Source organism: Typopeltis vanoorti, chromosome 16, assembly GCF_054136105.1.
Source record: "Typopeltis vanoorti isolate ZY-2024b chromosome 16, IOZ_Tvanoo_1.0, whole genome shotgun sequence".
NCBI classification, from domain to species: Eukaryota; Metazoa; Arthropoda; class Arachnida; order Uropygi; family Thelyphonidae; genus Typopeltis; species Typopeltis vanoorti.
The window spans coordinates 42,078,177-42,100,318 of NC_143564.1; the positions used below are offsets into that span (position 1 = coordinate 42,078,177).

Genomic DNA, 22,142 nt, shown 5'->3' on the forward strand with positions numbered 1-22,142 from the left:
TATCCAGAGTCCAGGAGGCACAGAAGATCAAATAATTTATGGATGTCAGATTGAAATTTTTTAAAGAGCGGTTGAAAAGTCATATCTGAGAAACAAGTTCACCATGACATCAGAGCTGCAAAAGTTGAAGGTCCTTGATTTCTGAGATGAAATATGTCATATATTGTGGTGTGTATATATATATATAAAGATGGCTTTCCTGTTGACTGGAGAGCAAGTTAAATAAAAATTTTGACAGTTTGTAACCAGACTGAAACTGGAAATAACCACTGATTACAAAAATGAATCCCTGTGCATTCTAGCATAAAAGGTCTAACTTGTTATGATGTCATCATCCAACAAATTAGAATTGTTAAGCAACTCGTTTGATTCATTTATATGTAATTTGGTGAAATCTCTAGTGACAGGTTTCTAGGTAGAATGATCTCTAAGAGGAACGCTTATCTTACAATTATAATCAGATGTATCCATGATAACTGTGCAAATTTCCATCGTTTGCTTTGGAGAGAGTAATATCATGATTTCCAGCCTAGGAATGTTTAACAGTGGTAAGTTTGCACTATGTAAAATATGCCACTTCAAAATATAATCTGTTATCTGAATCAGAAGAAAGGTCATGTAGGTTCCTTTCTGTATGCAGCATGAAATCAGCATAAGAAATTTTCTCTGGAGTAATAGAAAAATCATGAGTCATAGATTAAACATTATTTCATCTTGAGTGAGTTAAAAATAACAAAACTTTACTAACCATTTGCCTCTAGACTGAAGAACAGAAAATTTATTATGCTACTTTATAAGACATTCAGATTTTTGCATAATATATTGTTTAGATTTACAATATACTTTCTTGCAATATCTTTGCAAGAAAGTATAAGAAAAAAATTATACATTATGTAACTCCGGAGTTAAATTCTTTGGATAGCATTATATAAGCTTCTAATAGAGATACTAATTCTGGCCAGGTCACATTTTGCACAGCAGAGCAAAGTAGGTTTCAAAGTAGGAATTTACTGGAAAGTAAATAAATTCTGGTGATGGTTTATATGATTCTAGCAAAGTTAAGAATAAGATCAGAGTCATGGTAGCATATAAGAAATGCCACTCTGGCCTGTAACCTTGTAAGGCTCAAATGCAACATAACAAACTAGGTACGTATTTTCTGAAATTGATCTCCATGTAGAATGCAAGTTTAATTATTAATACTAATATAATTCATAAACATATTGGACTTACTATAGACATAAATTATATAAAGAAAAATACAGCATACATTTAACATAAAACACTTATATTTCTGCTTCTAAAGGTTTTTCTACATCATGACATCTATGAATATTTTCATTTTGAAATCTGAATTTTAATTGCTTTGAACCATAAGGAACTTCATCAAACATAAGCATAATTCTGATTACTTTTTAGACCACTCATTATGGATGAAAAAAACTTATTACATGATGATAGTATTTATATTTCTTTTTATTAGAAATATCACAAGATACAGGCAGCTTTCCTCTAATAGTTCATAGGCATACTGATTAAGTGTATGTTGCACTAAATTAATTGACTCCTCTATGATGTTTAAACTAAGCCATAAAGAAATGTAGCTTATAGTTAAAGTGCAAAATACATGAAAACAGCAAGCACATTCAGTTGGCAGGTAGTTAAGACAATCTACAATACTAAGATAAACAAATATTCTGCAATTGAAAAATCATTTAATTCTCCTGGAAGTTTCTTTTCCACTTGGTTACACTATAATACATTTAGTTTAATCCTTTATCCAAGTGTAAGCAAATAAAGTTTGCGCCTGAAGTCTCTTCAGGACTGAGGCAACTCATGGTAAAGGTGGACCAAGCTCTCATCACTCCTGTCTTAGTATCTCCCATAATGCAAAGCACATCTTGTGGATATGTATAATGCTATGCTTTAAGGGAAGGGACACTACCCAGACCGGTTTCAGCCTTTATTGAGGTCTTGTCAGTGGGAGCCAGACCCAGAGATGGTGATACCAAGGTGGAAGCAATGGAGAAACCATCTTTACCTATACGAGTTGCAAAAGGTGTCTCACCTTATTATTAAATTACTCTGGATTTAGAAAAAGATATTGGAAGTTTTTTTTTTTCCCACTTGGTTAGACTATAATAAATTTAGGTCAATCCTTATCCAAATGTAAGAAAACAAAGTTTGCGCCTGAAGTATCTTCAGGACTGAGGCAACTCATGGTAAAGGTTGACCAAGGTGTACCCTTAATGCATAGCATTATACATGTCTGCAAGGAGATGTGCTTTGCATTATGAGAGATACTAACAGACTGACAAAAATATTTAAACATGTCTTCTATCCTTCAATAATAAATTTATCTCAAATAGTTCATTGACAATGAAAGTCAAGATGAAAGAAGTAAGTATTATTGCATTCAGAATGGAGGGACCTCTTTCTCTCTCTCGAAATTTATAAAGCTTACCTAAACACCACTGGAACAAAGTAGGAAACAGCAGAAACTAGGGTAATCAATCTGATAAATGACAACACCACTTCCACTTTTCTTGTTAGCATATATCGCTAAATAGATAAAAAATAATAAGAAGAAATATATACACACATATATATTAAATAGATGATTAACAATAATAAAAAAAATTATATTTAAAAATCACAGTTCCTAAATGTTTATCATTAATAATTTGATAGAGTGATAGATAGATTTGATAGAGAGAGAGAGAATAAATTGCCAGCTTGGTTGGCCGAGTGGCTAAAAGAAACTAAAAATAGTTTCTTTTTAATGTTTGTGTAACTTGTCTTACTATGGACAAACAGGAAGATCTATAAATAAACGTATCTCTGAACATCAACTCTCCAACCAAAAGGCTGCAGGGTTCGAATCCTGCAATCGACGTTTGTGATTGTCTGTGAAAATACTAGTGGTGGTGGTGGAGACCGAGAGTTGTAGAGTGAGTGCCATCCCTCGATGAGTCTTTGGTATAATAATAGCCAGGACCAGTCTGCTACAGGTTTCAGAACTTAAATGAAGTTTTTCTCTTTGAGGTTCCAAGATTAGAATTTTAATCATTTATTATAATAGGAACACAAATAACAGACCATTAAATATTTACTGGTTATTTTTAATGAAAAAAAATCAAAACACATTTTCTTATTTTTATTACAAAAGAATTCAGGAAACCTGAATCTCTCTCTCTCTCTCTCTCTCTCTCACACACACACTCACTCACAGTCACACACTGGACTTGATAAAATGCTCATCTACAATGAGTGAAAATTTTTAGGAAAAAATTCTCATACATTACAGACTGTTTAAAAATCAGTAATTATCAGTTTTCTTTAAGCAATGCAGAATCTATGGCATGTTTAATGTCATAAATAGTTTTTTTTTTCTTTTATTTAACTATACTTATAATGCATGCCTACTGGGTCAGGCTGATCATTATAAATGCTAGTTGTGTTGCACTAATTCTGTCGTAATGGAATATGATCAATAATCAATAGGAGCACTCAAGAATATTACAAAGTGACCAACTAACTGCAACATTGTAATCTAAAATGGAGACATAAGAGAAGTAATTAGCTATATTTGTATCGAATGGCATACACCTAACCCTCAATTTAAACAACAGATTGGTTTTGTAAAAGTACTATGTAAATGAAAATCATATTTTCACAGTAATCATATACACAACATGAGAAAGGTGGATGCTCCAAGAGGAGGCAAGAGCATGTGTAGAAAGGAATGGGATGACCTGGGATCAAGAGGAAACAGTTGGAATTGAAAGGGGTTCTAAAATGAAGAAGGAGAAAGGGAAATGGCTCCAGTCGAGCATGGAGAGATCACATCGAGTGAGTGGTATCAGTGGAACTAGCTGTAGATCCAGAAATGAGCTGTTGTGTTTGTATGCAAATGCTAGAAGTATAAGAAACAAGGCAGATGAAATGGTTGTGCTAGTTGCATCTGTTCACCCAAAGATTGTCGGAATAAGTGATACATGGTTGGAAGAGGATGACATCCTAACAGGAATAGAGATGGAAGGGTATGATGTGTTTTGTGAGGATAGAAGCGGTAAAAAGGGAGGGGTAGTACTATTGATGATAGAGAAAGAGTTATGTCCATACAAAGTAAAGATGCAAGAGGGAAATAGTGCCAGTGGTTTTGAGGCAGTATAGTATGAGATAGAGGTGAATGGAATCAAATACTTGGTGGGATGTTGTTATAGACCAGGTAATATGGATGGTGGTGATAATGAAATGCATAATCAAATTAGCCTAGCAAATAAGAAAAGAGTGATCATTATGGACGATTTTAATTATGGCAATATAGACTGGAATGATGAGATAGCAACTGGAAGTAAAGAAAATGAGTTTCTTGAGTTTTTGAGGGATAACTACCTCAGACAGTATGTAACAGAGGGAACACGAGGATTGAGGGTCTTGGATTTGGTCATCTCATCAGAGGATATAATCACAAATGAGATGTCAAATCATCCACCAATTGGTGAGAGTAACCATGAGGTGATTACCTGGGTGGTTGCCAGCAGTGTGAGGACCTCTGTGAGAAAGAGTATATGTGGAACTACAAGGGGGGGGGGATGATTATGAAGAGCTCAGGAGACAGCTTGCGGGTGTAGCTGAGGAGTTATCTGGAAAAGAGATCAATGCAGCTTGGAGAATTTTCAAAAACTGACTAGTAGATGCAATGTCTAAATGTATTAAAAGGATGAGAAGGTTAAATAAGGTAGGTGTGAGCTGGATGAATAAAGAGATTAAGCATGCGATACAGAGAAAAAGGGCATTGTGGAGGCAACATAAGAGAAGTGGACATAACCAATTCCGTGAGGTCTACAAAGACCAGGCAAGGAGGGTGACTTGGTTGGTGAGGGTAGCTAAAGAGAGAGATATGAACTGCAGTTAGCTAATGAAGCCAAAAAGAATCCTAAGGAGTTCTTTCAATATGTAGCCAGCAAAAGAAAGAATGATTATGGAAGGATGACATTGATTGGAGAAAATGGTATAAAGACAGCTGTTGAGGAAAGTGTGGTGGAGATACTTAATGAGCAGTTCATAAAGGTCTTTCAATCTTGTGAATGTGACTTCATGGAGAGATTGAGAGCAGTTGATGATGGGGAAGAGAGACTGACTGTCAGTGAGCAAGAGGTGTATGGGGAGTTGAGTAAACTAGATGTTAATAAGGCTGTGGGAATTGATAATATATCACCAAGTATACTGAAGGAATGTGTCAGGGAGTTGACACCTGCCTTGACATATTTTTTTAATATGAGTCTTGCACTCAGTCAAGTTCTTAAGGAGTAGAAGGAGAACAAGATTGTGCCACTTCATAAAGGAGGTGATCGAACTCAAGCATCAAAATATAGGCCTATCTGTGTGTCAGGTGTTGTGGTTAAGTTGTTGGAGAAGCTTGTGAGAACTAGGATCTAGAGTTGGGTTAACTACAATGGTATTATCTTTCATGGACAGCATGGATTTGCTAAAGGGAGGTCGTGTTTTAGTAATCTACTTACTTATTACAATAAAGTGACTGCTTCCTTGGACAGAGGAGAAGGATACACAGTAATATACTTGGATTTCGCAAAAGCTTTTGATAGAGTACCTCATGATAAGTTGACAGTCAAACTAGAGCAGATGGGGTTGGATATTAGATTAGTGCATTGGATTGGAGACTGGCTATCTGATAGGTATCAACAAGTTGTGTATGGGGGTGCAATAGCAAGGAAAGGGAAAGTCACTAGTGGAGTGCCTCAGGGGTCTGTTTTGGGGCCATTACTGTTTAACTTGTATATTAATGATATTGGTGAAGATTTGGATGGAGATATTCAGTTGTTTGCAGATGATGCAAAGTTGGGATGAGCCATGAAGAGTAGCAAAGATGTAGTGGTCTTACAATAAGACTTGAACAAATTGAGTGATTGGGCACGGAAATGGGGATGTGAGTTCAATGTTGCAAAATGTTAAGTTTTAAAATTTGGAAAAAAAAGATGGGATGCAGAATTTATGCTTGGTGAGGATATATTGTTGGAGGTGGAGGAAATAAGAAATCTAGGGGTAATAGTGGATAAGGATCTAAAATTTAGGGGACACATAGCCAAAATTATGAAGACAACACAAAGGCTTCTGGGAATGATGCAGAGGACACTAACTTGTGGAAGTAGGGAGATTCTTGTTCCATTGTGTAAGGCTTTCATTAGGCCACACATGGACTATTGTGCCCAGATTTCAGAAGGATGAAGAGATGTTGGAAAGGGTCCAAAGGTGACTGACTAAGGTAGTTTCTTACCTCTGGAATGTTGAGTATGAGGAAAGATTGAGATGTAATTTGCAGAGTCTAGCGGACAGGAGGAAGAGGGGAGATATGATAGAGACCTACAAGTTGGTAAGGGATTGTTATAGGATCAATGTTGGAGTAGTTCTACAGAAAATAGTGGGAGATCAAGAGAGAACCAGAGGTCATCCCTGGAAACTGTATAAGGAGAGTGTGAGTAGGGGAGTGAGAGGCAGATTTTTTTCGTGCAGAGTTGTAAATGATTGGAATGCCTTGCCTGAGAGTGTGGCGTCTGCAAGGAGTTTGAGTGTGTTTAAGACAGGGTATGATGAGCTGTGTGCGTGTGTGATAAAGGGAGCTCCCAGATGAGTCTTTGACTTCATGAGGTCTTGGGGGTAATAATAATAATAATATAAATTGAGAGGATAGGTTACATAACTCTCAATTCAATATTTACATATTTTTAAAATAAATCTAATACTTTCTTTTTATGCACAGATATACCACAAAAATTTACGGATCAAAAATGCACTATAAAACATGTGTAAAAGCTTAATGGAATGAAACGGTATTAAGAAAAGATTAAAAATGTTATTTAATTCTTCCAATATTTCATCTCAGTCACTGAGACATCGTCAAGGGTCATAATATGAGACTTCTAACATGTACATACACTACACACACGAAGGCAACAAAACTAAGTGAAACACTTGAACAAAAAACTAGACTCCTAACTAAGTGGGGGGGGGGGTGCTCTGTAAACACCTGCTGGTGGCCTACTGGAATCTCGAAGTATTAGTGTTACCCATATTTTGGGAAGTTTAATGCAATCATATTTATTTAGATTAGGTTGATTTTTGAGAGCAGCTGTAAATTCCAAAAATATTTTTTTTCTGTTCTAACTTTATTGCAATAGAGCATGGTGGTATTGTTTAATTCATTCTATGAACTATATCTAAAGCATGGTCTGCAAGGTCCAATTCACCATAGTTATGACTGTAGATGTATTTTTTTGTGTTCTTCCAAGTAGATGTTGGCTGATCTTCCTGTTCATACATAGTAGGCCAACTTTCAGAAACAGAGCACTTTATATACTCCAGGCACAGAGAGAAGAGGGTGATGATCTTCAGTAGAACATATGAGACCTTGTTCAAATTGTAATCAACATGTCTTCAAAAAAGCTTAGCGATGCTACCCTCAGTGCCCTTAGTCTCGGCCTTAATTTTGTAGTTGCTCTGAAACAAGTACTGGCACTAGACCTAATGGTCAGCATTGAATGTGATATTCATAACTTAGCTCTGGTAGCTAATAACATTTTTGCCTCCTAAAGGAAATCTATCTTCTTGCCAATTCAATGCCCTCAAGAAACTATGTAAAGATAGCAGTACAGTCAATTACCAGATAATCACCAGTCCCACTATTACCTTAATACCAGTGAATACAATAGAAAAATTCTCAGCCACTCCATCTACAGACCTTTAGATTACAATCTCACCAAATCTCAGATCAAAAAATTGAAAATTTGGCTCAAAAAAAGTTTCTTCTTGGCCTCCTGAAATCACAAAAAAAAAAAAAAAAAAAAAAAAAAAAAAAAAAAAAAAAAAAACACCCAACAGTTCTCGTCCCCCCCCTCCCCAATATACAGATTATCAAAGATATACAAACCCATTTAGTAAATGCTACTGATTCCCCATGCTATAAATTATCAAAACAGTTACCAAGCTCTCTTACCTACCCCCCCCCCAACACACACTGGTCTTCAAAAGTACTTCCTATATAATAAACTCTATCCATTTTAAAACTTCCATTGAGAATTTAATATTAAATAATTTTATATTTTAGTTAGCATTCATATCACCTCACTGTTCACCAATATTCCCTAAAATGACACCTTATCAGTTATATTAAAAGTTTTAACTCCTAATATTAGGAGGCCTGGTTGGACGAGTGGTTAGCATACCCGCTCTCCAGCCAAAAGTTTGTGGGTTCAAATCCTGCCGTGGGCATGGATGTTTGCGATTGTCTGTGAAAGTGGTAGTCGGTGGTAGATGGCATTCGTGTTAGATGATGAAGGTTGCTGGAGTAGTGAGACGAAGAGTTGTAGAGTAAATGCCCTCCCTCGATGAGTCTTTGGACTCCCTGGAGGTGTGATGTAATAATAATAATAATAATAATAATAATTACTGATCTCTTTTCTTTTGTTATTCATTCTAGATATTTCTCTTGGAAGCACAAAATTTATAAACAGATAGATGTTACTTCTATGGTTTCTTTCCTGTTCCCTTGCCAATTTTTTATTGAATATTTTGAAAAACAAGCTCTTGACTCTACACTCTCAAACCTTCTATCTAGTTAAGATATGTTGGTAATATGTTCTCCATTTGGCCTCATGATCCAGACACAGATTCTTTCCTCTCTCACCTCAAAAGTCTTCAGCATAAAATCTAGTTTACCATGTAAAAAGAAATTAATAATAGCTCCTTTTTAATGTTTGTGTAACTTGTCTTACTATGGACAAACAGGAAGATCTAAAAAATAAACGTATCTCGGAACAACAAGACCACATATGTCTTATCAAACCTCACAAATCAGGTCTTGCACAACATGGAACTGAAAACGTTAACCACAGGGTCCAATGGCAAAACACTAAGCTGCTACATAAATCCATATATAAACATGAAAGTTTATATAAAGAAAGTGCTGAAGTTTTACTTCATAGAGCTAATCTTAATCGGAACAACTGTCTCTTTATTCCAAAAGTTTGGGAAATTGTTATCCTCAATTGTACTAAATAAATTTATCTGTTATATTTTAATTTAATTAGTTTTTAATTTCAGTCCATTAGGTTTAATCCATTAACAAGCAACTGCACGGAAAGAGAGATTCCAATTTAAGCATGTACACGACTGTTTTTTGAATTCAATTCCTATTGTTGTTCAATCATTATTATTATTACGGGCAACTCCAAGGAGTCCTTAGACTCATAGAGGGAGGCCCTAAACATCATGTCAAGAACAACTATTCAACATCAACAAAGTATCTATCATACTTTGCCTTGAACTCATTCACAGTCATGACACCCACAATAGACTCTGGCAGCTTATTCCACTCATTCACCACTCTCCACGTAAAAAACCTAGTTCTAACACCCTTGCTAACCACACTCTTGCCCAGTTTCCATGGATGGCCTCTAGTCCTCCCACCATCAGTCCTGTTCTGAAAAATGTCCTCTGAATTAATCTTATAGAAACCCTTCAGTAATTTGAATGTCTCAATCATATAACACCATTTCCACCTATCAACCAATTTCTGCAACCCACAAATCTTCAACCTGTTCTCATAAGGTTCATTCCATAGACCAGCTATATCTTGGTCACTCACCTATGGATCCTCTCCCTCCTCCCCATCAAGAAGAAACCCTGGTGACCAGATCTGGGCACAGTAGTCAAGATGGGGTTTTATCAAGGCTCGATACAGAGGAACAATAACTTGCTCGTCTCTGCTCGTCAAAGTATTCTTCACTAACGATTTGATGAGCTGATTTAGCCACTTTTGCAATGTGCCTATCCACCAACACTCCCAAATCCCTGGCCTCATCAATCTCCTGGAGTACAGTTCCACCAATGTGGTATACTGCTGCTAATCTTTTCACCCCAAAATGCATAACCTTACACTTTGCCACATTAAATTGACATCCATTCTCCTTAGCCCAGTCCTCCAAACTATCCAAATCCTGCAAAATTTTGACATCATGTGCATTCACTAGTGCTCTACCCAACTTTGCATCATCAGCAAATAAACTAACAGTTCCTCTCAGATCCTTTCCTATATCGTTAATGAACAAATTAAATAGTAGTGGTCCAAGAACAGAACCCTGCGGAACACCACTAGTCACAGACCGTCTTCTGGACTCTACTCCTGAATAAACTACTCTTTGATATCTCTCCATCAACCACTCTCCTATCCATCTCACCAATCCTATATCCATCCCCCATATGCTGCAGTTTACTGATTAGAATTCCATGTGGTATCCTGTCAAAGTCCTTAGCAAGGTCCAGTAGAATCACTGTAAACCCATTACCCTTATCCAGTTCAGCCATCACTGTGTTATAAAACGTGAGCAAGTTACTGAGGCATGATCTACCTTTACAAAACCATGCTGTACCCCATACAGTATCCCATTTTAATCTATCCATTCCTGTATTTTTCCCCTGACTATTTTCTCCTAAACCTTGACAACGACTCCTGATCGGTCGGTAATTTGCAACAGCAGTCTTGGAACCTCCTTTATGCAGTGGAACTATTTTCCCCTCTTTCCACCACCTCAGGACTGACCCAGACCTGAGACTCAAATTAAACAAAATGATCAAGGGCACTGACAATTCTTTAGCTGCTTTATGTAAGACCCGAGCTGGTATACCATTCAATCCCACGATGTATTCACATTAAGGTTTTGTAATATACTATTGATCTCCATTTTATTCACCTCAATTCCCATATAAGCTATTGATTCCTTCATTCCTGCAATATCACCACCACCACTCTTGCAAAGTGCTTGCTCAGTAATTCCACTATATCAACTGATTCAGTTACCTTCCTATCATCGGCATTCTTTAAAATCATTCAGCCGTATACATTTTTCTTTTACTTGCAGCATATCGAAAAAACTGTTTGGGATTCTTTTTAGCTTGCTTGCATGACTAATTTCCTTTCATAATCCGCTTTTGCTTTTCTTACTACACTCGTTACCCTTCTGGCCTGTGCTTTATACTGTTCGTGGGCCTGCAGGTCACCTTTCTTCTTAAATTCAATCCATAGTTGTTTCTTTTTTTGCAGCTCAAGCTTAACGGTGTTATTCATCCATTTAACCCCTACTTGATTTACTATCCGGACTCTAGGTATACAGTCAGCCATTACCTCCTTCAAACGCTCCTTTACCACTTCCCATGCACTATCAACCTCCAGCCCTTGCAGCTTTACATGCCATGGCTCTAAACCAAGCAACCTTCTAAGCTTTTCATACTTACTAGCCCGATAATTCCACATGTACCCTGTCTTAATTGAAAATTCCACGCATTTCTCACCAATTGATGGCAACGTGTTTCACTTCATTCAGCAACACTTTTTCCAGTCTGCACACCAAATCCATTCAAATGCAAACCATCCATCTTGTATAAGTCCTTTCACCCATCAAACTCACTCCACACCACTCCTCCTGCATAACCTGCGCATAGAGTCATTTGCAATTATGGCCCTCCTTTCTCAACTCTTTTTTTGTCATATCACAGCAACAGACTCACTATCCTAACTCTCTCACTCTTTTCTTTTGCTACCTCTAGTACAGGGTGTTCGGGATAAATTTGACAGTTTCGTAAGGAAAAAGAAAATCTTCTTTGTATCTATTAAATTTAATGAATTGACAAAAAAACATTACAGGCAGAGTTAATTACAATACTATCAACAAGATTTACTCAAAATAACCACCATTAGCATCGATCACAGCTTCAATTCTGCTTCGGAACCTCGAACAAGCTGATGCTACAGTCTCCCTGGGAAGGGCCGCAAAAACTGTTTTAATTTTATCCATTAACTGGGCTTTTGTATTACTGGAAGTGCGATTGGTGTCTTTTTCAACTGCGCCCCATACAAAATAATCCATGGGGTTAAGGTCTGGGGAGTTTGGAGGCCAAACATTTGGACTGGTGAAGTCGTAGAAATTTTCAGACAACCATTTTTGACTTTTCCCAGAGGTGTGGCAAGGGGCCGAATCCTGCTGCCATACATACGGCCTACCATTGGCTACCCTTGTTATCCAGGGCTTGACTACAGTTAGCAACTCCACGAACAAAGCCCGAATTCCAATGCCAGGGTTCTTCAACACCTGTTCCTGCAGATTTGCCAGGAATTCTGCTGTACGAACGCAATCAGATCGTCTGCTAGGGATCTTTCTTCTTGCTACATCCTCGTAGTCACCATTGCAAGTCTCTAGTTCATGCCTGATTGTTTTTACTGTATTCAGGGAGCATTGGGCAGCAGTCGTAATATCCTTATTTTGATGGCGGGCACGAATCATCATGATACAAGTTATTCTCTTCCATGATTCAGGTGGGTTCCAGCTATCCATCCTTTCTGACATCTTGTATATGAATGAAGAAGGGTTTAAACTTTTAAATGAAGAGAAGTGTGTGTTAATACATGTAACTTACGGAAAAATATAATTAATTATAAATATGTCAAATTTATCCCGAACACCCTGTAATTCCTTCAAGTCAAAGCAAATTTTTCACCTTTTAAATCATTCGTTCCTGCCACTACCATCATTTCTTTCACCCTCTGCTTTTGCACTCTAATAGCCTCACTCATTGCACTGATGATGTCTTATGAGACATAAGACGAAATATTTACATAATAAAAAAGTTATTTACTGTGACGTATATGTTATTCTATAGTTATGGATTCGTGTATAGAAGCTTAAGTGCTGTGAAGACATAATGTTGGAGGTTCAATTGATTTTTTACAACACTCAGAAAGGATTAAAAAGAATTTAATACTTCCTATATTTCGTCCTAGTCACTAGGACATCTACGGGGACATCCCTGTAGATGTCCTAGTGACTAGGATGAAATATAGGAAGTATTAAATTCTTTTTAATCCTTTCTGAGTGTTGTAAAAAATCCATTAAACCTCCAACATTATAGTTATGGATACTCCACAGGTTTCACTATATAAGAAAATAATAATAGTTTAACCTTTCTAAACATCTTGGTAATACACCTACAAAATGGTAACCAGTCCTTTTCAGTATACATACAGGAAGCCCACCAACATAGGCAAATCCATTCACAAATTTTCTCTCCCCCCCCCTCTCAACAATATGGTATCATTAAAACACTAACCAAGAGAGCCTACAATCTTTGTTCCAGTAAGTGCTCTCTTACAGAAGAACCTAACTGTATATACCACACCTTCTTATCTAATGGATACAGTTCCCACAGTATCAAAAAAATAATCAATCCTTCCCCCAGTTCTTGACCGTCTCTTCAGAAAGATTTTGTAATGCTGTCATTACCAAAGTGGATAAAACCAATGCTACTCCCATCCTTGATCAGACAGCATACCTTGAAAAATTGAACCAACTGGTATCCAACCACAACGCATACCAAATGGTTAACTATAACCCTACAAACCACATCAAAAAGAAAACAACAGAATTAATTATGTCAGTGATCACGTGACAAGAGGAACCAATTAAACAGCTATTGTCGCATTATGTCCATGCTTTCAGAATTTATGGCCTGCTTGAAATACATAAAACAAACACACTACTATGACCGATAGTAGAAGGAATCGAGCCCCAATATCACTTAGCCAAGGAACTAGCAGCTACACTCAAGGAGTTGGTAGGTCTCTCCCCCCCTCTTATATAAAAAATACACAACAGTTTATAATCGAAATCAGAAACATTACATTCAATGATGAATATGTATTAGTCATCACTTTTTCTCCCCCTATAACTAACTTTTATATGGAATACTTTGAGCAACAAGCTCTAGATTCAGCAAGCCTAAAGCCCAAAGTCTGGCTCAGATATGTTGATGAAATTTTTGCTATTCGGCCCCATGGCTGCAAAATATTAAATATGTTCCTAAGCCACCTGAACAAACAACACAAACATATCCAATTTACCATCAAGATTGAAAACAATAACTTCCTTTTCTAGACACACTCATCACACATCTTCCCCTCAGGCTGCCTTTAACTCACGGTCTACTGTAAACTTACACACACAAGCCAATACATAGATAAAAATTCATACCACCATCCAACACAAAAATTAGGGTCATCAGCACCCTCAAACATAGAGCCCTGACAATTTGCTCCAATGAGCAGGTGCTGAACAAAGAATATGTTCAGAGCCTGCTCAGTGGAACACGAACAAAGAATATGAAATTATTAGCCAAACATTTATCAAAAATGGCTACAATAAAAAACATTTCACAAGATCCTCCACAAAAAAAATTATTAGAATGCTATAGCCATACCATACATTAGGAGTATATCAGAAAAAATAGATAGAACACTACATAAATACAATATTAAGGCAACCTTCAAACCTCCTTCAAAATTAAGAAATTTACTGAGCTAATCCAAAGATCCTCTTCCATACCTTGCCCACCCAGAGGTTTACAAAATTCAGTACACCTGCAACCTACCCTACATAGGGGAAACAGAGCACACCATTCCAATAAGAAAAGGCAAACATAAACGGGACATTAAATTCCTCCACTATGGTAAAACAGGCCTATCAAACCATGTACTTCAAACATATCAAAAATCTGGAAAGACACCAATTCCCTACACTACAACAAAGAAACCTGTCAGATGCTGAAGAAACATCAAGCAAATCTAAATAAGAATGATAGATTAATAATTTCAAGAATCTGGAGGACCTATCTTCAACCCATATAGCATCCACAACAGCCCCAATCACAAGAAAACCTAATATGAGAGGATTATAGAAATTGTTTAATGTAGTTCTGCTGTAAAACTTTTTTTTTTTAATCATCTGAATATTATTATACTGATAGATATGTATAAAAAGTTTATTTTATTTTGTGAATTAATTTATATTTCTGGATATATTTTATTTAGTAATATTTTTATTTCGTTTTTTTTCACCGGAGGTCAGGCTAGGGTAAATGATTAACAAAACATTCAGATTTATCTTACTTTTGTGTAGTGTCATGTAGCTTGTGTCCTGTGCATATGCATGTTTTCATGATGATGACATAAATACAGAGGTCGAAACTTCACATGTTATATTCTTAATTATACATAAAATAATTACTCCAACAAATGTTCTTGTCTCCATAAATTCTTCACTATATATAGTTCATTTGAGGCTATTTGGTGCAAGATAGATGCCAACAGGACAAAATATATTGTTCATTGCTGATATAGATCATAAGATCCACAAGAAGATGTTGATACCATACTTTGGTAGATATTAACACAATGAATGCAGGGTGAAGATTTCATATGGGGAAGACTCCAACTATGGAGACTCAGAATGGAGTGAGGAAATGGGACATGGCAAGATAAAAGTGAAATTTATACAGTTCCTAAGGGTTAATTAGTGAACCACATACCATAGAGGAGACCAGAAGTTTGCAAGTGCTGGATCTGGTAATAGCATCAGAAGATTTATCCATTTAACCAACTCTACTTCCAATTGGGGTAAGTGACTATGCAGTCTTGTTCTGACAAGTTGCTAAACATGTGAAATTTTCTATCAAGAAAGGGTTTATGTTAAACTTTAAAGCTGGCAATTACAACAAACATAGGAGGCATCTTGGAGCAGTGCAATGGCTTAAGAAGCTACAAGGCAAGAATGCCAGTAGGGCATGGGGAGTGGTTAAGGGTCATTTAAGAGAAGCAGTATCAGGCTTGCATATCCAAGTTGAGAAGGATAAACCAAGTGAGATTAACTGGATGGAATATTAAGACAGGTGATCAGCATACTCATGAACAGTACAAAGTCAAGCAAGAAGGATGACTACTATGGTAAGGAAGGCCAAATCAGATTATGAAAGGAAATTAGCTAAGCAGGCCAAAGTAAATCCAAATGAGTTTTTTTTTTTTTCTTCTTCTTTATACAGCAAGTAAAAAGAAAAATGACTATGGAAGGGTGTCTTCTGTCTTGGCACAACCTTCATAAAGATTGTGCCAAGACAAAAGTAGAAAATTGAAGACCAATTAATGTCTCAGAAGTGGTGATTAAGGTAACTGGAAAAGTTGGTTAACAGTAAAATCCAGCAGTTGGTGGATCGAATTCTCTATGCTATCCACCATAGAGAATATGATCTCTATGGTGGGTAGTGGCTTTACAAAAGGTTGGTCCTGTCTTAGTAATTTATTCACATTTTATAATAGTGACAACAGAATTAGATAAGAGAAATGTCTATACCATGATACTGCTGGAATACTCCAATGGAAAACTGCATGGGAAAACTATTACAAAAGTTGGAGTAAATGGGACTGGATATGAAGCTAGTAGCATGGATAGGAGGATGGCTGATAGACGGATACCAGAGAGAGTAGTATATGGTGGAGTGGAATCTAGAATATTGTGGGTGCTAGTAGAGTACCTAATGGTTCTCTACTAGAGCCACCAATCTTTAATTTGTATGTCATTGATATCGAGAAAGATTTAAGGGGAGAAATATTCAGTTGTTTGCTGATGATGCAAAACTGAGGATGGAAATAGTTAATAAAGGTGATCTAAACATCTTGTAGGATGATTTAAATAAATTGGCATTGTAAGAGAAGGGTAATGATTATGAATTTAATGTCATGAAATGTAAGGTTATGCACTTTGGGTTGAAAGATTACATATTGTGTATCACATTCATGATGCTAGATTCCAGGAAAGTGATGAAACTAGGGATTTAGGGATAATGCTGGATAGATAGTTAAAGTTCAGAAGGCATATTGTAAAAGTTAAAAATAGCTCAAGGGATTACTTTAATGTTGAAAAACATGCTAACAAGTAAAGACAGGGAGGTTATTATCCTTCTTTATAAGGATAACATTCAGCTGCATCTTGACTACTGTATACATATTTTATAATCTAGGCTTCTTGGGAATCAGGATGTGGTGGAGAGGATTCAGAGATGATTGACCAAACTGCTCACAGATCTGTGGAATACTGCCTATGAGGAGAGACAAAGTGTGTCAGATGCAAAGTTTATTTGACAGACAGAAAAGAGGAGACATAAGAGAAACTTATAAGTTATCACACAATCTTTTATCACAAATCTTTGTGATAAAAGATTGACACAAAAAAAATTTTTCAATAAATGAGAAAGAGAGAACTAAGGATCAGCTGTGGAGGTTGTGTGAGAGTGTAGTTAATAAGGATGTGAATACTAGATTTTCTGAATGGAAAGTGAGTGGAATGAATTGCCAGAATTAGTCGTGAGTACCTTGACAGGGAATGAGTTTAAGGAGAGGTATAATAGGTTTTGTGTGTATAAAAGTTAAGTCTTGGTCTCTAGGATAAGCTTGAATAAATCTCCAGACACCACAGAGATACCCATATAATAATGATAATATTTTCAAACAATTTATGTTAATAAATAATATAGTAGTAATTACATTAGCTAGTGGATCAGTTATATACTTATAATAATATATTATTTAAACCAACATTGTATAGAACAGTGGTTCCCAAACTTTTTTGATTCTCAGCACCCTTGCTGAATCCAGGTTTTCCCAAGGCACCCATGTCAAATTCTAACAAGTACACTTTGCAAAATAGCAAATAATTTTTTTTTAATTACAGATTAGGTAAAAATAAATAAAACACGTATTTAAGATCACAAAAAAAAAAAGTAATTGAACAAATTCAACTAATTATCATTAGTGGGATGGATGAGCCTGTTGATCACTGCACATTTTCTCAAATCTTGGAATCAAACTGGACACAGCCACCCTAATTTCCTTCTCCACATTGATTTTTGCGCGATACTTAGTTTTTATCAGCGACCACCGAAAATCCAGCTTCGCACAAATAAGAAGTCGCAAATGGAATTAAAATTCTCTGAGCTTTTTCACTCAGAAGGGGATATTCATCTTTTACTGATATCCAAAATTCAGTTAATTCCATGCTGTTAAATTTTGTTTTCAACGTATTGTCACAAGACAATTCAATAAGATTCTCTTCTTCTGCAGCAGTAAATTCAGATGGAGCACTGGCATTAAATGGATCTTGAATCTATGCAAATTTATCGATATTATCATTTTGAAAATATTTCTCAAACCAGGTGATAAGCTGTGATAAGTGTTCTTCAAAAATAGATTTCATACCTCGAGAGAAATCAACTCCATTCGATGCCAAAAACTGTTGCAACAAGGGGAAACATTCTTTGCCTCCGTCTTCATTCATTTTTCTTTTCCATAGTTTTAGTTTTTTTATAAAAGCTGAAATTTTCTCATTATTAATTAATCTCATTAATTATTGTAGAGCAGAGAGAGATTCAGAGCATTCATCTTTTCAAAAATATCACATAAGTATGCTAGTTTTACCAAAAAATCTTCATTCACAAAATTTTTGGTATACTTGTGGTCTTCCTCTTTAAGAAAAATATAAATTTCCTGTTGCAGTTCAAATGTACGAGACAAAACATTACCACGAGAGAGCCATCGCGAAGTGATGTAGTACAACAAAGATGTGTGCTCGGATCCCATATCCTCACATAGTTTTTTGAAAAACCTTGCCTTCAATGGTCAAGTTTTTATAAAGTTTACTACATTCACTACATATTCTAAGACCTGGTTCAATGTAGGACTCAGATATTTTGACGCGAGTGCTTCCCTATGAAAAACGCAATGAGTCCACAGTGCATCAGGGGCTTTGCTTCAAATAAGTGCCTGCAATCCTCCATAACAGCCGGACATAGAACAAGCACCATCAGTACAGACACCAATGCACTTAGTCCACTTCAAATTATTTTCGGATATAAAAGTAATAAGGATCTCTAACAAATCTTGAGCACCAGCAGTGATACTTTTACAAAAAAGAAGGTCTTCTACAATGTTATAGTTCACCCACTGTTTGTAGGTCTCTGCTTGGCATCTTGCCAAGAATAGTCGATTCATGCTGAAGGGGAGAAAGAAATGAAGGACATATGAATTGGTTGCCAACACGCGAAATCACGTGCTTTTTAGGTAAAATTTTCCAACTGCTATACAAGCAACATAGTTAACTACAATAATCATAAAAGAGAAGTTAATTTTCCGACCTGTAATAATAAACAACTCATCCCACAATACAGACTGATTACCCTATTATTGGAATGGATTTTCCTTTTTTCTGACATGCGCAGAAGTGTTGAAGGATCTCTAATCAGTAGGCGAATTATATTACCATCTATAAACCGTACATAGCAAATCAAGTGAGCATCATTATTATTATCTGTGGCCTCATTCAGCTGCAACCCAAATTCCTTCCCTTTTATTTTTTCAATTAATTGATCATTGTGGTCCTCCGATATGTGCTGTATTCTGCAACTGATTGTGTTATTGGACAAAGGCACTTTTGAAAGCAGCTTCCCAGCAAACTCACCGATCATAATGTTCACCATATCTACAGTAGCCGTAGAATGAGTTCTTCTGCGATGGTATGAGGCTTCTTATATTATGTGATTCATGTGCCACCTTGTAAGATGCTAGCAAAGCATTGCTTAGTATTGATGCCTGCTTATAAAAACTACCTTTTTGTTGATTTAACTCTTTTAACTTTCTAGTAAAGTAGTCACGAGATGTACTAACCATGCTGGGATGATTGGTTTCTAAATGCCGTTTTAACTTACTTGGAGCATGCACTCTGGTGCCAAAACTGTCATACACAGTACACACTGCAGCCTCCCTTCACCATTGACTTCTGTCAGCGTAAAACCAAAGTCCAAATAACTGTCATCATATTTTCAATATTTACGCTTCTTCACACTCTTGCCACTATTTGACGGTGTGCCCTCTTTATTTTCTCTCTCACAATGCTTATTACTGTTTAGTAAAAACCAATCCATTTTTAAAAATATATACGAGAAGAAATACTTCAAAAACTTCACTTGACTAAATCACAACAATATTCAGTTGATACAATCTCCGAAAACTAATTCAACATTAAGACCATGAGAAACCGACAGCTATTTATATACGAACACAAAGTACCGAGAAACTACTAAAACAATTGAGAAACTTAATTATTGTAGAGCGCCATCTAGTAACCATTTGTAGAGGCTTCTGCAAATAGTTATTACTAAGCGAGTTACTGGTTTGCACCAGGTCTGCTAAATGTCGCGTCCTATCATATTGAATTGAAAATGGAAATAAAATTATGAAAATTTTGTAATCACGGCACCCCTGTGAGGAAGCCGTGGCTCCACAGGGTGCCATGGCGCACACTTTGGGAACCACTGTATAGAATATAATATTGTTTTACAGCTTAATTATTACATCTAAAAATTGAATGCATGCATCTCTTAGACTGATTGGTCAGTGTACCCTAATTTTTTTTTTTTTTTTTTTTTTTTTTTTTTTTAATATTGATCCCATACAATATCAAAATGTACTTTTGATATTGTATGGGATGTGCTTATATGTGCTTATAATAAACCTATAAGCACATCAGAGGGGTGCAGATGAGGACTGAGTGATGTTTATTTATTTGTTTATTTTATTTTATTTTTTGAAGAGTTGCAGATTGTAGATGTTTGGAAACACTTTTTAAGGAGGGTTGTTTGGTGTGCTTGCAGTTACACAATAAAGAGATGTTGGGCAGCTGCAGCTCTTGTATTAATTCACTGAAGCAGTGATTATGGAAATACATGTAGAATACAGTGCTGAAATACTGTACCTGTGAGACAGAGATTGAAGTGAACCTGTAAGAGAGGGATCTTCAATGAGCCTAACTGCTTGCCTCTGGACAATGCCAAGGATTTTATGGGAAGTTTTAGGTGCACCACCTAAATGTGAGCAGTATTCTAAACATGGGCAGATTTGGGATTTGAATATAGTGAAAAGTTGGTTGGTTATAAAACTGGCTCTTGAACAAAAGAGAATGCCAAATTTCTTGAATGCTGAGGAAGGCTATTGATGTGATGTGTTTTTGCCAGAAAAAACTGGAAGTAAACATTAGTCCAAGCAAAGTGATAAGATCTTATCTGGTGATTTGAGTATTACTGAGGGTAAGGGTAAGTGAGCCGGGATCTCTTTTGCATGAGAAAAGGAAAGACTGTATTTTTGTGGCATTGAACATAATATGGTTGCCCTCTCCTGATTGATTGAAGTATAGTATGTAGATCAAAGTTTAAGACACCAGTTGTGATCTTAGAGACTGGGTTGTCAGAACACTGCATGGATTGTCAAATGAGTGGAGAGTACTATTGTCTGCAAAGCAGTAGATAGGATTAGTGTTTATTGTGAGTTGGTCATTAAAGTAGAGGAGAAACAGAGTAGATGATAGGAAAGAGCCTTGAGGCACTACAGCATTGGTGGTGAAGCTTGAAGAAAAAAGCCATCTATCATGACTCACAGAGAATGCTGGCTACCCTATTACAGAGAATGGCAGGGAGACCAAAGGATGGCAATCTGTTTAGTGGGGCATCAATGCTACACATGGTTGAAAGCTTTGGAAATGTCAAGGGAGACAGCACAAGTTTCTCCAAACCTTTCGATGGTATGTGTCCAGTTGGGGATCTTGAATGGCAGAATCTGTACTGGTAGTCACTGATTAACTGGTGGACTGCAAAGTAGTGGAGGGGTTGGCTACTTATGACTTTCTCCATTATTTTGGAGAGGACAAAAGTGATGGCAATTGATCAATAGTTTGAAGGAAGACTTCTTTCATCCTTTTTTGGAATAGAATTGATATGAAATTCTTTCCGTGCTTTGGATTAAGTACCAGATATGTAAAATTAATTATAGAGGCAAAGCAGGATGGGTGTTAGATCTGGAGCACAATGCTTTAAAACAATTGGAGAGAGATGCCATTAGGACTAGAAGACTTTTTAGTATCCAAGTTTAGTAGTTTACTGATGACTTTTTGTCGAAAAACTATAGGAGGTATATGGTGCCTGGATTCTGCCATGATAGGAGATGATTTCCCTTGGTCATCTATGCAAGTGTTTTGAAGTAAAGAGTGATGCCAAGAAGTCAGCTTTATCTTTGAGTGAAGTAACAGTGGTGCCATCAGGATGAGAGAGAGAGAGGTGAAAGCGCAGGAGAGCAGAAGTTGCATCCAACAGCCTTAGCAAGTGACCAGAAGGCATAGCTTCTATTTGGATAGAAGGCA

At 36.5% G+C, this 22,142-nt stretch overlaps 1 protein-coding gene across 5 annotated transcripts in view; it reads right to left on the bottom strand.

Annotated features, from left to right (window-relative positions):
• Positions 1-22,142, bottom strand: part of LOC150097972 (transmembrane protein 33-like) — a 229,437-nt gene that overhangs the window by 150,122 nt on the left and 57,173 nt on the right. For all 5 annotated transcript variants that reach the window (XM_090406442.1, XM_090406441.1, XM_090406444.1 and 2 more), the window contains one exon: positions 2,465-2,562. In XM_090406442.1, coding sequence (XP_090262568.1) covers positions 2,465-2,562 — 98 coding nt within the window. The remainder of the gene's footprint in view (positions 1-2,464; positions 2,563-22,142) is intronic.